This window comes from Salarias fasciatus, chromosome 22, assembly GCF_902148845.1.
Source record: "Salarias fasciatus chromosome 22, fSalaFa1.1, whole genome shotgun sequence".
NCBI classification, from domain to species: Eukaryota; Metazoa; Chordata; class Actinopteri; order Blenniiformes; family Blenniidae; genus Salarias; species Salarias fasciatus.
Window position 1 is genome coordinate 30,642,757 of NC_043765.1, and position 16,266 is coordinate 30,659,022.

Consider the following 16,266-nt stretch of genomic DNA (forward strand, 5'->3'; position numbering starts at 1 on the left):
TATTTGAAGAGTTTGACAAGGGGGAACAAAAATACCATCCACTTCTATTGTGTCCGTCCTGAAAACCTTCCTCGACTCACCTCTGAATAAACAACAGCTCGCCCTCACAGAAAAAAGTAAGCATGCTGTTCGAAATGACTAAGGAATTGCGCTAAATGGACCAATTTGCCAAAATGTTGAAGTATCCCTTTAAATGTGATGACTTTAACCCCTCTGAGTGAGCGGAGTCAAAGCTTTCACACTTGGCACTCTGAAAGGCCATTGATGTCCCACCTTCTCGCTTCCTATCCGACTTAAGTCACTGTATTATCATGAATATACTAACTTCAAGAATTACTGGCATTTTGGTTGTATAAAAATGCAGTAGACAAAATAAAAAGCCGTTCCAGAAGGCCTATTTTCAGTTCATTTCTATCATGAACACATTAATAATATCTGAAATAAATAGCGGTTGTAGCAGTTTTCATAATAAATATCCTGCCGGTCCCGGCTGTCCTCCAGTGTGTCCCTGTACCGGGGTATCGGCTGTCCTCTTTGGTGTCCCTGTCCCGGGGTCCCGGCTGTCCTCTCTGGTGTGTCCCTGTGCCGGGGTCCCGGCTGTCCTCTCTGGTGTCCCTGTCCCGGGGTCCCGGCTGTCCTCTCTGGTGTGTCCCTGTCCCGGGGTCCCGGCTGTCCTCCGGTGTGTCCCTGTCCCGGGGTCCCGGCTGTCCTCTCTGGTGTCCCTGTCCCGGGGTCCCGGCTGTCCTCTCTGGTGTGTCCCTGTCCCGGGGTCCCGGCCGTCCCGGGAGGCAGGGACCTAATCTGAGCGGCGCCACTTTAAAACAACAGTCCTGTGGGCCTGTCAGTCTCCACGAGCCAGACAGACCTTTGACTAGCGGGCCCGCACTGAGAGCTCGCTTCTGATTGGCTGAGCGCCCGAGGCCCGATGAAACACGGGCTCTGATTGGCTGCTCGCTCTGTCGAGACAATGACGCGCAGCCGTCTCCCCCCTATTGTTGTAGTGATGTGTGCGAGAGGAACGGCTAATTTAGGAGGAACCGGGGGGCTGATAGAGGCTCCAGACACCCAGAAACACCCCGAGAGGCTCGGAAATACCCGGAGGGATCCTTAAACTGCCCCCCCCCCCGAGGACACAGACCCAGAAACAGCTTGGATCTCAGGACAGCAGACGCCGGGAGCAGACTGTCGGAGAGCTGCGAACAACTTCTCCACTCCGGCTAATGTGTGAGTACCAGCGCCCGACCACCAGAGACCCGGAGACCCCCCAACCCGGGTCCTGTCCAGAGACCCCCATCTCACCCGGGCTCTGTCCTGAGACCCAGAGACCCCCCTCATCCAGGTCCTGCCCTGAGACCCCCACCTCACCTCATCCAGGTCCTGTCCAGAGACCCAGAGACCCCCCCCCCCCCCCCCCCCCCTAACCCGGGTCCTGTCCAGAGACCCCCAGGTCCTGTCCAGAGACCCAGAGACACCCCTAACCCGAGTCCTGTCTAGAGACCCCCCCTCACCCAGGTCCTGTCCTGAGACCACCCCTAACCCGGGTCCTGTCCAGAGACCCCCAGGTCCTCTCCTGAGACCCAGAGACCCCCCTAACCCGGGTCCTGTCCAGAGACCCCCAGGTCCTGTCCAGAGACCCAGAGACACCCCTAACCCGAGTCCTGTCTAGAGACCCCCCCTAACCCAGGTCCTGTCCTGAGACCCCCCCTCACCCAGGTCCTGTCCTGAGACCCAGAGACCCCCCTAACCCAGGTCCTGTCCTGAGACCCCAACACCTGATCCAGGTTTGACTCCGGAGTCTGAGACAGCAGGCTGGGACAGGGTCTGCTGGATGCTCCTGATCTGGACTCTTAGCATCAGATCTGAGGCGGGAGACTGGGAGACCGTCCGCCATGTCTGCTATACCGAGGACTCATGGCTGAGTCCTGTCTCTCAGTCTGAGTCCTGTCAGAGTCTGGGTCCTGTCTCTGGGTCCTGTCTCTGTCCTGTCTCTGTCCTGTCTCTGTCCTGTCTCTGGGTCCTATCTCTGGGTCTGGGTCCTGTCTCTGGGTCCTGTCTCTGTCCTGTCTCTGAGTCTATGACCCTCCACCTGCTCCTAATGTAAAGCTGATTGAGCACTTTCACAAAATACCGTGATATATACCGTTACTGTGATATGAACTTTCTGATACCGTGATATAAGATTTTGTTCATACTGCCCAACCCTAGTGTGTGTGTGTGTGTGTGTGTGTGTGTGTGTGTGTGTGTGTGTTAGGGCTGCACGATTATGGCCAAAATGATAATCACGATTATTTTTGTCAATATTGTAATCACGATTATTCATCACGATTATTCATTATGTTATGTCAAACATACCTTTTTATTGCAGTTTTTTTTTAAACAAACAAGTGTCAAATTGAAGATGTGCGTCTTCAGCACTTCAGTGAAGTCTGGTGTGCATGCGCACATAATTGAAGATGTTTTAATTAGAATCTAAACAACTATTTAGAACCATGTCAATGTTGTGAACGATCGCTTTCCCTTAGAAACGAACATATAGACGCGCCGACTGTGAGTTTTTACAAACGTTTGACCAGACCTCTGTTCTGAAAAGAGCCGGATTATGACTTTGGAACCTGAACGCCTCACAGCTGAGCGACCGTCACTTGCTGCATTCTAACCCCTGAGAGCAACACGATGATCACTGAACAACAAGATGAAGATAAAACAACAAGAGAACAGTAAACAGCCACGCTAAACCCAGAAATGAAACCTACCAGAACAATGATTCCCTCGTTCTCTCCAAGCCGCTGCTACGCCGCTCACATCCTGAACTGTCCGTCAATAACAGCTTTTCCCGTTCTGTCCGAGACGCTCAGCGTTTACATCTTCTTTCCACCGGTACAGAAGTTGAGATGCGTTCCATCGACTGATGTTTGAGCATGAAGGAATCGTTCAAAGCCAGATAGTTCGTCGGTGGCTAACAGCTAAGCTAACAGCTGACTGAGACACGCAGTGGCGTCCATCAGCAGCTACTTTTACGGAGTGTCCCTGAAGGCAGCAGGAGCTACACGGCTCAGGTTGCCCCCTGGTGGTTGGCTGATTGTTGGATTAAAAAGTGCTTGATTTGACACGCAGCAGAGCCCGTTCTTTCAATTTAAAAATCGCGACGATCATCTAAATTTAATCGCAGCAGCCAAAATCGTGATCATGATCAAAATTCGATTAATTGTGCAGCCCTAGTGTGTGTGTGTGTGTGTGTGTGTGTGTGTGTGTGTGTGTGTGTGTGTGTGTGTGTGTGTTGTGGAGCAGCAGTTTGCTGTGTTCTTCTTGTTCTTCTGCAGAGTGGAAGCTGAGCTGACTCCATGTCTGGTTGGGAGTTCACTGCTCTCCGGTTTCGTTTTGAATTTGCAGAGTGGACAAAGCACGGAAGCATCATGTGAAAATATGCTTCAGAAACATTTCCATACGCCGAGGCTTGGGCCCGACTGTTTGGAGGACATTTTCTTGTTTTTCACCAGATGTGCTTCCACAGTGAGCGAGGTTTCAGTCGCTGTGTTGAGGTTGGCTCTGCTCTGAGGGAATCGTACTGCAGTGTGTTCAGTATCTGAACAGCCACATGTTTAGACTGCAGCCCAGTGCACGCTGACGCCACAACAAGCCAGCAGTTTCCATTGATTCACAGCTCCGCTAAACTGTTCAGTAACAGTCTTTAACAGAAACACGTTGCATTGAGAGGAAATATCAAAAATCTGCGTTTGGTTTGAAAACTGAGCGTTTAAAGATTTATAAAAGCAGATATTACCTCCTGTTGGTTCTTCAAAATGAAAAAAAAAAATTTATTTGCACAAACCTGCATAAAGACCTGGTTAAGAGCTTCAGCAGCTAGCAAGACCTTCACAATTTTTATTTTTTATTTTTATTTAACCTTTATTTAGCCAGGAAGGTCCCGTTGAGATTAAAAACCTCTTTTTCAAGGGGGTCCTTGGGGTTACAAAGTAATAAGTTACAATACACAGTTCAATAAATACAGTTGAAATCAATAACAATGACACGTAAAAGATGCTGTCTGGAATGCTCTCAGCCTTGTTTTAAAAGAGCTCAAGCGAACGAGTTCACTCAATCTATAGTCCTTTTGCAACTTGTTCCCAGTGTCGGGAGCTGAAGACGCAAAGCTCTTTTTCCGAGTTCTGTGCAGCAAACGGAGCAGAGAGCAAGAGATAGTCATCTGAGCGCAGACAATGAGAGTCGACACTCCTCTGAGGGATTAGGTCGCAGATGTAGGAGGGCAACAGACCGAGCAGGGCCTTGTTAATGAAGATATACCAATGTCCAAGTCTTCTAGTGGACAAGGCCGTCCCACCCGACAGTACAGTCACAGTGATGGTCTGGGCTTCACGGTTCGTTATGAATCTGAGGGAAGCGTGATAAAGACTGTCTATCTTGTGAAGGCATTGAGCAGAAGCATCCATATAAAGCAAATCTCCATCATCTAAAACTGATAAAAAAGTTGCAGTGACAAGTCTTTTTTTCACGTTAAAAGAAAAGCAGGACTTATTTCTAAAGACAAAACCCAGTTTGAATCTGAGTTTCTTTGTCACGTTCTCTATGTGGGGTTTAAAGGTGAGAGAGTCATCAAGCCAGATACCGAGATATTTGTACGTATGAACCTCCTCTACAACTCTTCCTTCATGACTGGATGCTGGTAGAACAGTACAAGAGGCCTCCTTCATTTTAGCTTCTGAGAACATTAGCTTGGTCTTGTCAGCATTTAAGATGAGTTTTAGTGACAAGACTTTGTGCTGCTGTAGAGCAAAAGGGCAAAACCTCGCTTGATCTTGATCTTCAGTATGAGTACAGGCCGTGAAAGCGGGGCCTCACCATCCTTCTGACTTTTTGGGTTTTAAGCAGGAGGTGTCAGAAAAGTTCCCACAGGGAGAACCGGCTCGTGGCGGCCAAGCGTTCACAGCGACGTCGCTTTTTGATCCTTGGATGTCGGCTCATCCTGTCATTGTGAAGCAGAATTCACCAAGCGTTGGATTGTTCTCCCACTAACAGGGAAGGTGAGCTGGGTTAGACCGTGGTGAGACAGACTAGCTTACCCTGCTGATGATGTGTTGCAGTAGTAATCCTGCTCAGTACTGCTGCTAACGCTTTTTCACAATGCTAACAAAACTTTCACAACTCTGACGCCGCTTTTTCTCAATGCTAACGCTACTTTTTCAAAATGCCAACGCCGCTTTTTCACAGTGCTAACGCCGCTTCAGTTTCATGCCGTGACCTTAATCTCCGTCTTCACTCGACATGTAAACATGACGATGGGGTTTTTCCAAATCTCCACTTGGACCGGAGTTTTCAGATATAGTCGTTTTCAGTGACTTGTAACAAACATATTGTCATATTACCATTTTGACTAGTTTTCGTCGGAGGACCTGAACCTGTTTGAACTCATCAAGCTGCTAAAAAGCTGAGTTTCCTTATAAGAAGTTTGGGTCTCCTTTTGTTCCAGGCTCTGGCTGATGTCTGTAAATTCACTTTAATCTAATTTAACAGCTTTGTTGCTGGAGGTCCCTGTCTGTCGGCTCTTTCTAAATCGAGAACAGTCTTGTGGTGTTTGGTTGGAGGTGCGACGTGATGCACAAACCTTTCTGTATTGTTCAGTTTCCACATCCAGACCGCACATACATCACACAGCCGGGCCAGGACTCTATTTTGAGATGTGAACGCAAACCACAGACGTGCCTTCAACCTGGAGACGTAAATACGCTGCCGTGGTTGCTGAATCATCTGCGAACTTATTAAAGCCAGTTGCTTTATTTCACTGTGAAGCTTGATTGACGTTGTTTGTCTTCAGGTGAAGTCACACTGAGGGGAGCACCAGATTCCAGTCTGTGGTGCAATTTCTATTTTTGGTTGGCTTTTTATTTTGGAGAGATTTCCAGTATACCCTCCAATTTCTCACTTCTGGGAATCATAAAGATCTATCTAATCTAATTTAATCTGATTTAATCTAATCTAATTTGTGGTGTTGTAGTTGAGACTGCTTAACCCAAGGCCGAGTCACGGCCAAGACTTTAAGGGGCTGAGACCGAGCCAAGCCCAGGCCCAGGACAAGACCAACACAGTGGGTCTGCGGCTGGCTGTGGCTTGGTTAATGGAGAAGTTAACCTACAATCGAGAGGTTGTTGGTTTGATTCTCCATCTCCCCCACCTGCCGACGTGTCCTTGGGCGAGACACTGAACCCTTAACTGCTCGGAGGGGATGGCGTAAACGCCTTACATGGCAGACGCCTCCACCGGTGTGTGAATGGGTGAATGTGGTAATGCACTTTGGGCTCAGTGCTGCTTTGTGATGAGGTGAACGTGTGATAATGCTGTGGGAATTAATTCATTTTAATGGAATGAAATGATCAATGGAAATATGAAGGTGAAAGACCTGACGTGTTGTGCTATTCTGAGCAGTTTTTCAGAACTTGTTGTAATCAAAGTGTTAATTTCAGATCTCCATGCTCCACCGTTAGGGGACGACTCGGACCTGACCCATCATGACACCGGTGAACTTTCCGCCCACTCAATGGCCGACCAGCTGACCTCCAGGTAAGTCAGAAGCTGATGATGTTCCCCACAGGAAGCGTGTATAATGTGAAGAGTATTGGTCCGAAGACAGCACCCTGTGGAACTCCATGTTTAACTTTAGTGTAGGTCCTAAGACCGCACCCTGTGGAACCCCATTTCTGTCTTTAGCTGTTGGGTTTATAAAGATGAAGCATGAATGTTTCCTCTCAGATTTTCAGATGGAAGCTCTGCTGCCCTCAGCTGGTTTACACCTCATAAGTCAGAACGTTGGTTTTCTTCCTGTGATTTCTGAATCCTTTATGGCAGTATGACAGCGTTTCATTACATTTTCAGTTGTAACTTTAAAGACGGTGGTTCTGCATTTCCAACAGCCTCCATAGCCCCGCCGCCAGCCCAGCAAAGAGCTGCTGCTCACACTAAGCTGCAGTTTGTAGAGTTTTGTTTCTGATTCACTGGAGCAGCTTTGTTGAAGTCCCTGTCTGTCTCTCGGTCCTTAAAGCTGGCCTCTGGCCCTGTCTTTGCTTTTGGGCGCCTTGTTTAAAGAACCCTGCCTGCTTCTAACCACATCTTGCTCAGCGCTCTGTGACTGGTTGTGTATTGGAGTGGTGTGTTTGAGCTGTGCCTGGTTTTACTTCACGCAGTTAGCACACTTATTTGACAACCTCGTCAGAAGACTTTTTTCCAAGACCCGGTGAAAGAAGCTGAGACAGAGCTTCAGTTCTGGGCGCTGTGGTCCAGCTGTCCGCCAGCCGTCCTGTGATTGGAGGACTCCTCCAGGGTTTGTTCCAGATCGGCCTCACTGAGGACGGAGTGTGTGTTTTTGTCTCGCGGCAGCAGCATCATGTCCATGAACCCGCCGAGCAGCAACGACGCCTGCCTCAGCATCGTCCACAGCCTCATGTGCCACCGGCAGGGCGGCGAGAACGAGGGCTTCGCCAAGCGCGCCATCGAGAGCCTGGTCAAGAAGCTGAAGGAGAAGAAGGACGAGCTGGACTCGCTCATCACGGCCGTCACCACCAACGGCGTCCACCCCAGCAAGTGTGTGACCATCCAGAGGACGCTGGACGGCCGGCTGCAGGTCAGTCCATCACTCCTCAGGTTTGTAGGCGACTCGTCCCAGATGGTGGACAGTTAGTTCAGCTCAGCCCTGGTCTTTATTTCCCTCCTGAAAGGTGCGATAGACTCTAGACATGTGGCCCTGATGCAGACGGTTCACACCTGTCGGCGTTGTGGGATCTGGAGGAACCTCTTGAGTTCAGATTGCGTCACTTCCTCTCCGGTGTTTCAGACTAACTGGTCTAACACCAGCTGCGTGTCGTTCATCCTGTGCTGGACGGTCTTAATTCGCGTCGATACCATGTGTGACCACTAGATGTCACCGCAGCGCTCCATGAAGCTGCCGAAAACTGAACCCTGACTGCGTGAACTCTGACCTCAGGTGGCGGGCAGGAAGGGCTTCCCTCACGTGATCTACGCCCGGCTGTGGCGCTGGCCCGACCTGCACAAGAACGAGCTGAAGCACGTCAAGTTCTGCCAGTACGCCTTCGACCTGAAGTACGACAACGTGTGCGTCAACCCGTACCACTACGAGAGGGTGGTGTCCCCGGGGATCGGTACGGCCGCTCCACGCCGCACTGCTCGCCGTCCTGTTCCGGTCATTTACATGACAACGGGAACGCTTCCGTCGGAACTTTACTGATTGATTGATTGGTGTTTTTCTGTCTCCCACAGTTGGTCTCAGCCTTCAGAACTCTGGTGAGTGTCCGTCGGTTCGATTTTGGGAACGTGAGCAGAACACCGTCTCAGTGGCCCCTCCCACCCCACCCCGTACTGATGTGGTCCGGTCTCCTCTGGTCTCCTCTGGTCTCCTGCAGTTCCAGGTGGTCTGATCAAGGAGGAGTACATCCATGACTGTATACAGATGGACCTTCCTCCCAGCATGCCTCTGTCGGACCACCAGGAGGCGCTCAAACTGCCTCCTCCAGACCACTACGGCCCCCCCCCCTCTGCCCCACCCGCCGCTGTCCTCCGAGCCCCACGGACCTCCACCGGTCACCAGATACCCCAGCCTGTCCGTGTCTCCCACCGGTCAGTCCATCGCTAGTGCTACTTCCAGTGTGTGTGTGTGTGTGTGTGTGTGTGTCCAGTACAGTGACCTATCGTGTGTGTGTGTGTGTGTGTGTTCTTCCAGGCTCTGGCCCCATGTTGCCTCTACAGGGTTCTCACCCCGATGGACATCTCCAGGCTCCCCTCCCTCAGACCGCGGCCATCAAGCCCCGCCCCCCCACGCCCATCCCGCCCCCCCAGCAGCAGGACCCGCCACAGCCCTCTCAGCCCCCCCCACCCCCAGCAGGCGCTCAGACAGAACGGGTACAGCAGCAATAAGCCGGCCTTCCACAGTGAGTCCCGGTCGGGCGGCCCGGCGGTCCAAACAGGAAGTGGCCGCGGTCCGCTCACGCTGTGTTTCCTGCTCCCCTGCAGCCGTCTGGACGGGCAGCAGCACGGCGTCCTACACCCCCGTCGGACCGCAGCAGAACGGACGAGGACACGAGCCTCACTTCCATCATCCCAGCCACCAGTGTAAGAGGCTCAGCATCTTCATCTTCATCTTCATCTTCATCTTCATCTTCATCTTCATCATCAGTGGGATTCTGATTTGGTCCTGCAGCAGTTTAGTTTGGTCCAGTTTGGTCCTGCAGCAGTCTGGTTTGGTCTAGTTTGGTCCTGCAGCAGTCTGGTTTGGTCTAGTTTGGTCCTATAGCAGTCTGGTTTGGTCTAGTTTGGTCCTATAGCAGTCTGGTTTGGTCCGGTTTGGTCCAGTTTGGTCCTGCAGCAGTCTGGTTTGGTCCAGTTTGGTCCTGCAGCAGTCTGGTTTGGTCCAGTTTGGTCCTGCAGCAGTCTGGTTTGGTCCAGTTTGGTCCTGCAGCAGTCTGGTTTGGTCCAGTTTGGTCCTATAGCAGTCTGGTTTGGTCCAGTTTGGTCCTGCAGCAGTCTGGTTTGGTCCAGTTTGGTCCTATAGCAGTCTGGTTTGGTCCAGTTTGGTCCTGCAGCAGTCTGGTTTGGTCCAGTTTGGTCCTGCAGCAGTCTGGTTTGGTCCAGTTTGGTCCTGCAGCAGTCTGGTTTGGTCCAGTTTGGTCCTATAGCAGTCTGGTTTGGTCCAGTTTGGTCCTATAGCAGTCTGGTTTGGTCCAGTTTGGTCCTATAGCAGTCTGGTTTGGTCTAGTTTGGTCCTATAGCAGTCTGGTTTGGTCCAGTTTGGTCCTATAGCAGTCTGGTTTGGTCCAGTTTGGTCCTATAGCAGTCTGGTTTGGTCCAGTTTGGTCCTATAGCAGTCTGGTTTGGTCCAGTTTGGTCCTATAGCAGTCTGGTTTGGTCCAGTTTGGTCCTATAGCAGTCTGGTTTGGTCCAGTTTGGTCCTGCAGCAGTCTGGTTTGGTCCAGTTTGGTCCTATAGCAGTCTGGTTTGGTCTAGTTTGGTCCTATAGCAGTCTGGTTTGGTCCAGTTTGGTCCTATAGCAGTCTGGTTTGGGTCCAGTTTGGTCCTATAGCAGTCTGGTTTGGTCTAGTTTGGTCCTATAGCAGTCTGGTTTGGTCCAGTTTGGTCCTATAGCAGTCTGGTTTGGTCCAGTTTGGTCCTATAGCAGTCTGGTTTGGTCTAGTTTGGTCCTATAGCAGTCTGGTTTGGTCCAGTTTGGTCTTGCAGCAGTCTGGTTTGGTCCAGTTTGGTCCTGCAGCAGTCCGGTTTGGTACAGTTTGGTCTTGCAGCAGTCTGGTTTGGTCCAGTTTGGTCCTATAGCAGTCTGGTTTGGTCCAGTTTGGTCCTATAGCAGTCTGGTTTGGTCCAGTTTGGTCTTGCAGCAGTCTGGTTTGGTCCAGTTTGGTCCTGCAGCAGTCTGGTTTGGTCCAGTTTGGTCCTATAGCAGTCTGGTTTGGTCCAGTTTGGTCCTGCAGCAGTCTGGTTTGGTCCAGTTTGGTCCTGCAGCAGTCTGGTTTGGTCCAGTTTGGTCCTGCAGCAGTCTGGTTTGGTCCAGTTTGGTCCTATAGCAGTCTGGTTTGGTCCAGTTTGGTCCTATAGCAGTCTGGTTTGGTCCAGTTTGGTCCTATAGCAGTCTGGTTTGGTCTAGTTTGGTCCTATAGCAGTCTGGTTTGGTCCAGTTTGGTCCTATAGCAGTCTGGTTTGGTCCAGTTTGGTCCTATAGCAGTCTGGTTTGGTCCAGTTTGGTCCTATAGCAGTCTGGTTTGGTCCAGTTTGGTCCTATAGCAGTCTGGTTTGGTCCAGTTTGGTCCTGCAGCAGTCTGGTTTGGTCCAGTTTGGTCCTATAGCAGTCTGGTTTGGTCCAGTTTGGTCCTATAGCAGTCTGGTTTGGTCCAGTTTGGTCCTATAGCAGTCTGGTTTGGTCCAGTTTGGTCCTGCAGCAGTCTGGTTTGGTCCAGTTTGGTCCTATAGCAGTCTGGTTTGGTCCAGTTTGGTCCTATAGCAGTCTGGTTTGGTCCAGTTTGGTCCTATAGCAGTCTGGTTTGGTCCAGTTTGGCCCTATAGCAGTCTGGTTTGGTCCAGTTTGGTCCTATAGCAGTCTGGTTTGGTCTAGTTTGGTCCTATAGCAGTCTGGTTTGGTCCAGTTTGGTCCTATAGCAGTCTGGTTTGGTCTAGTTTGGTCCTATAGCAGTCTGGTTTGGTCTAGTTTGGTCCTATAGCAGTCTGGTTTGGTCCAGTTTGGTCTTGCAGCAGTCTGGTTTGGTCCAGTTTGGTCCTGCAGCAGTCCGGTTTGGTACAGTTTGGTCTTGCAGCAGTCCGGCTAATCCTTAAAGAACTACGTTCAGTTTCAGGGAGTCAATCCAGGGACTTTTGGTCTGGTGCTGGGTCTTCCTGCAGGAGGACAACGCTCAGCCTCTGCTCTCTGTGTGACTGGCTTCTTCTGCTGGACTCTCTAGAGGACTGGGTCTGGCTGATCCTTCTGCTGGACTCTCTAGAGGACTGGGTCTGGCTGATCCTTCTGCTGGACTCTCTAGAGGACTGGGTCTGGCTGATCCTTCTTCCTTCTCGAGACGTTGACCAGACTAACGGCTTCACGTCTTTGTGTTTCAGGGTCTCAGCATCACGGCTCGCCCTCTTTCCCTCCGTCTGTGTCCAACCATCCAGGTCAGATTCCGTGAAGACCCGCCGGTCCCGGTCCACGCGGGGTCACGGCGTCCCCAGGACGGACTGACCGGGTCTACTTCCTCCCGCAGGGCCGGAGTTCTGGTGCTCGGTGTCCTACTTCGAGATGGACGTCCAGGTGGGGGAGATGTTCAAGGTGCCTTCCAGCTGCCCCGTGGTGACGGTGGACGGGTACGTGGACCCGTCGGGGGGGGACCGCTTCTGCCTGGGACAGCTGAGCAACGTCCACCGCACGGACGCCAGCGAGAGAGCCAGGTGGGTTCCGCTGATCCAGCAGTGGATTCACCTCTACATGTGAACTCTGACCTCTGTCCTCGTCTCAGGCTGCAGTCAGGACTCGCTGGTTCAGGTGGTCCACCCATCGGTCTGTCTGGATCCACTGACAGCTTTCTGTCTCCTCCTCCTCCTCCTCCTCCTCTTCCTCCTCCTCCTCCTCCTCCTCCTCCTCCTGCTCCTCCTCCTCCTCCTGCTCCTACTCCTCCTCCTCCTCCTCCTCCTGCTCCTCCTCTTCCTCCTCCTCCTCCTCCTTCTCCTCCTCCTCCTGCTCCTCCTCTTCCTCCTCCTCCTCCTCTTCCTCCTCCTCCTCCTGCTCCTCCTCTTCCTCCTCCTCCTCCTCTTCCTCCTCCTCCTCCTGCTCCTCCTCTTCCTCCTCCTCCTCCTCCTCCTGCTCCTCCTCTTCCTCCTCCTCCTCCTCCTCCTGCTCCTCCTCTTCCTCCTCCTCCTCCTCCTCCTCTTCCTCCTCCTCCTGCTCCTCCTCCTCCTCCTCTTCCTCCTCCTGCTCCTCCTCTTCCTCCTCCTGCTCCTCCTCCTCCTCCTCCTGCTCCTCCTGCTCCTCCTCCTCCTCCTGGGTGTTGCAGGCTACATATCGGTAAAGGAGTGCAGCTGGAGTGTCGTGGGGAGGGCGATGTGTGGATGCGCTGCATGAGCGACCACGCCGTCTTCGTCCAGAGCTACTACCTCGACCGGGAGGCGGGGCGAGCGCCGGGCGACGCCGTGCACAAGATCTACCCCGGGGCGTACATCAAGGTCAGAGAGGCTTCTGGGAGGGGGTGGAAGAGGGGAGGGTGAGGGAACATTTAGATGTCTTTGCACATCCTCATTTATAAAACGGCACACGATACTCACTAAAAGTCAACGTACGCCAAAAAAAGAGTCGGATTTATGAAACCGTCGCGTGGTTTTCCCGTTAGAAATCACAGCCAACTTGGAAAGTTGCACAGCTGGATTCTCCTCATGCCCGCCCCGCCCTCATATATGGGAATATATTGCCTCCCCAATCAGGTTCTCCAGCTGGGTTCTCCAGCTGGGTTCTCCTGTCGGGTTCTCCAGCTGGGTTCTCCTGTCGGGTTCTCCTGTCGGGTTCTCCAGCTGGGTTCTCCTGTCGGGTTGTCCTGTCGGGTTCTCCTGTCGGGTTCTCCAGCTGGGTTCTCCTGTCGGGTTCTCCTGTCGGGTTCTCCTGTCGGGTTCTCCAGCTGGGTTCTCCTGTCGGGTTCTCCTGTCGGGTTCTCCTGTGTCCAGACTCTCCGTCCTCCAGGGTTTAAACTTTGCCTCATTCTTACTCAGGTTTAATTTTCCCTCCATCAGCCTGAGAAGCAGCGTCTCTGCTGAGGCTCCAGGTCGTCTCTGCTGCAGCCATGTCCAGTCCCACTGTACCGTTACTGCCTGGACATGTAGTGATGTGTGTGTGCATGTGTGGGTGCGTGCGTGTGTGTGTCCAGGTGTTTGACCTGCGGCAGTGCCACAGGCAGATGCAGCAGCAGGCGGCCACGGCCCAGGCCGCCGCCGCCGCCCAGGCCGCCGCCGTGGCCGGAAGCATCCCGGGTCCTGGAAGCGTCGGGGGAATCGCGCCGGCAGTCAGTGAGTATGGCGCCGGCCGCCCAGCACCCCCCCCTCCCGACGGGACGCCCCCGCCTCACGCCCCCCTGTGCTCCGACCCGCCAGGCCTGTCGGCGGCGGCGGGCATCGGCGTGGACGACCTGCGGCGGCTCTGCATCCTGAGGCTGAGCTTCGTGAAGGGCTGGGGCCCCGACTACCCCCGGCAGAGCATCAAGCACACCCCCTGCTGGGTGGAGGTGCACCTGCACCGCGCCCTGCAGCTGCTGGACGAGGTGCTGCACACCATGCCGCTGAGGGACCCGGGGCAGGTCCGCTGAGGGACCCGGGGCCGGTCCGCTGAGGGACCCGGGGCCGGTCCGCTGAGGGACCCGGGGCCGGTCCGCTGAGGGACCCGGGGCCGGTCCGCTGAGGGACCCGGGGCCGGTCCGCTGAGGGCAGCACACTCTGCACACACTGTACACACACTGCACTGCACACTACACACACACTGTACACTGGGGATGGGAATTGTTTAGAATTTAGTGATTCCAATTCCATTGTCGACACTGCTTACCGATACGATTCCTTATCGATTCTCATTGAGTGAGAAATGAAACAATACAAACGGGTGTTTGCATTGACGCTTTAATATCTTCCTCCTGAGCAGAAGAAAAAAGAATCCATGTGACGACGAAAAGCGTTACAAGTAGCCCCGGTTTTATCTTTTCGCAAGAAATCCAGCCAAACCCTGGAGCTTCTTCCTCGACGCCGTGTTGTGAAGCTGCCTGTGCTGCTCCGGTCTGGCCCTGGTACTGGATTACTGCAGCAGTGTCCCCCACTGCCTCGGCGTCTGCTGTACACTGAAGGGGGTTGCCAGATCTGTCGCTCTTTCAGCCCAAACCTCCATGTTTGTAGAAAATGCATGTTGAAAATCGTATCTGCATAATAAAAACCCGTCACTAGCACAAAATCATTTCATCAACCCACCTGACGTGTAAAAAAAAAAAAAAAAAACCCTGATTTGGCAGAAACCCACCCAATCTGGCAACACAGAGCCGCTCCGGTCACAGAGCTGTTTTCAGCCATTTTGGCATCGTTTGACTTTCCTGCAGTGACGAAGTACAAAACCGTTCATTCGTCTAATGTGTATACTGATTGGATCACGTTGTTTGGTACATATTCCACCAGAAGAATGAAAAAAACAATGTTAACGCAAAAAAGCACAGATTTTATTTTGAAATCACTTATTTCGGAGCACGGATCGATTTTCCTTCCAGCACCCGACTTGTTTCTGTTTAGATCGACGCGGCAGGAAAAATAGGATCCTTGCTGAAAGTTTCCGGAGCGGCGCCAGGACCGGACCGTGGCCGTGTGAGCCTGGCTGAGCCCAGCGTTACGTTTCACACATGTTCCGTCATCACGCGCACACACACACACACACACACACACACACACACACACACACAGCGGAACCGATCAGCGGAATCATCAAGGAGACAAACAAAACAATTCCCTGGAATCGAGTCACTGAACCGGTTCTCCATTCTCATCCCTACTGTACACACACTACACACTGTCCACACTGCACACACTGCACACACACAATGCACACTGCACACACTGCACACCTTCAGACGTCTGAAAACAACATTAAAGAAACAATCAGAGAAAAACTAAAGACCAAGAACTGATCATGCTTGTAACAATCAGTGCACTCGTCACTCATGCTCACACACACACACACACATGCACACACACGCTCACACACACACACACACAGGAACCAAAAATGGATTCTCTGAGAGGAAACCTTCTCAGATATCTGAATGCACTGAAGAAATCCAGGGGTGTGTGTCGCTGAGGTTCCTCATATGCAAGTTCTGGGAGTGTTGCACATTTACACTTACACACACTGACACACACACACACACACACACACACACTTACACAGACACACACAGATTACCTCTGAAGACGCTGTGTGGGTCTGTCTCTGGTTCGTCTAATGGAGACTCCAGGACTGCTTCAACCTTTTCTTTTGCCAACTCTATTTTCTTTTAACCAAAAAAAGAACAAAAGAAGCAAAAAGCCAAAAACATTTAGCTTTAAAGTGGCGCTGTTGGTTCGTGTCAGTCACCAAAGCCAGAATACCTCATTCGTCTCTGCCAGGAGGACACAGAGGACAGGCGGCCTCTGGACCTGTGTGTGTGTGTGTGTGTGTGTGTGTGTGTGTGTGTGTGTGTGTCCTCTGCTGTTTTTTCGGTGTGTGTTGCTTCTGGATCTTCTCACTTCTGCTAAAGTCGTCACTTCACAAGTTTCAGAGAAAAGAAAACCGCTGCTTCTCACCTCATGTAAACCTCTCTCTCTCTCTCTCTCACACACACACACACACACACACACACACTGGACCAACAGAAACATCACAGACACAGACACACCATGCGGACCAACACACACCTCACACACTCACCACGGTGTGCCATCTTATCTCCATAGTACCGGTAGGGGCTGGGGGGGGGGGGGCCGGGGGGTGTTAGGGGTCTCTTCAGTGTGCTGATGGAATCAGGTCTCAACAGAGAATATGTTAAAAATAATTATAAAACTTTATGTTTTTTTTATTTAACAAGACAGAATTTGTAGCTGTTGTGCTATTTATTTTTCATATTCCCTCGATGGTACACAGGTAGAAGAAATGTAAGTGTTTTTATGTCCTGAAATAGATGAAATAAACATAATCTAAAG

At 51.9% G+C, this 16,266-nt stretch overlaps 1 protein-coding gene across 1 annotated transcript; it reads left to right on the forward strand.

Moving 5' to 3' along the window:
- Positions 1-6,482: 6,482 nt before the first annotated feature.
- Positions 6,483-14,381, forward strand: LOC115409060 (mothers against decapentaplegic homolog 4). Its single transcript, XM_075410475.1, is given in 14 exon segments — positions 6,483-6,573; positions 7,387-7,630; positions 7,991-8,165; positions 8,284-8,307; positions 8,427-8,548; positions 8,550-8,640; positions 8,738-8,900; positions 8,902-8,951; positions 9,034-9,132; positions 11,638-11,691; positions 11,781-11,964; positions 12,567-12,735; positions 13,428-13,566; positions 13,651-14,381. Coding segments are annotated over 14 exon segments (1,749 nt in total). The 5' UTR covers positions 6,483-6,550; the 3' UTR covers positions 13,863-14,381.
- The last annotated feature ends 1,885 nt before the right edge of the window (positions 14,382-16,266 follow it).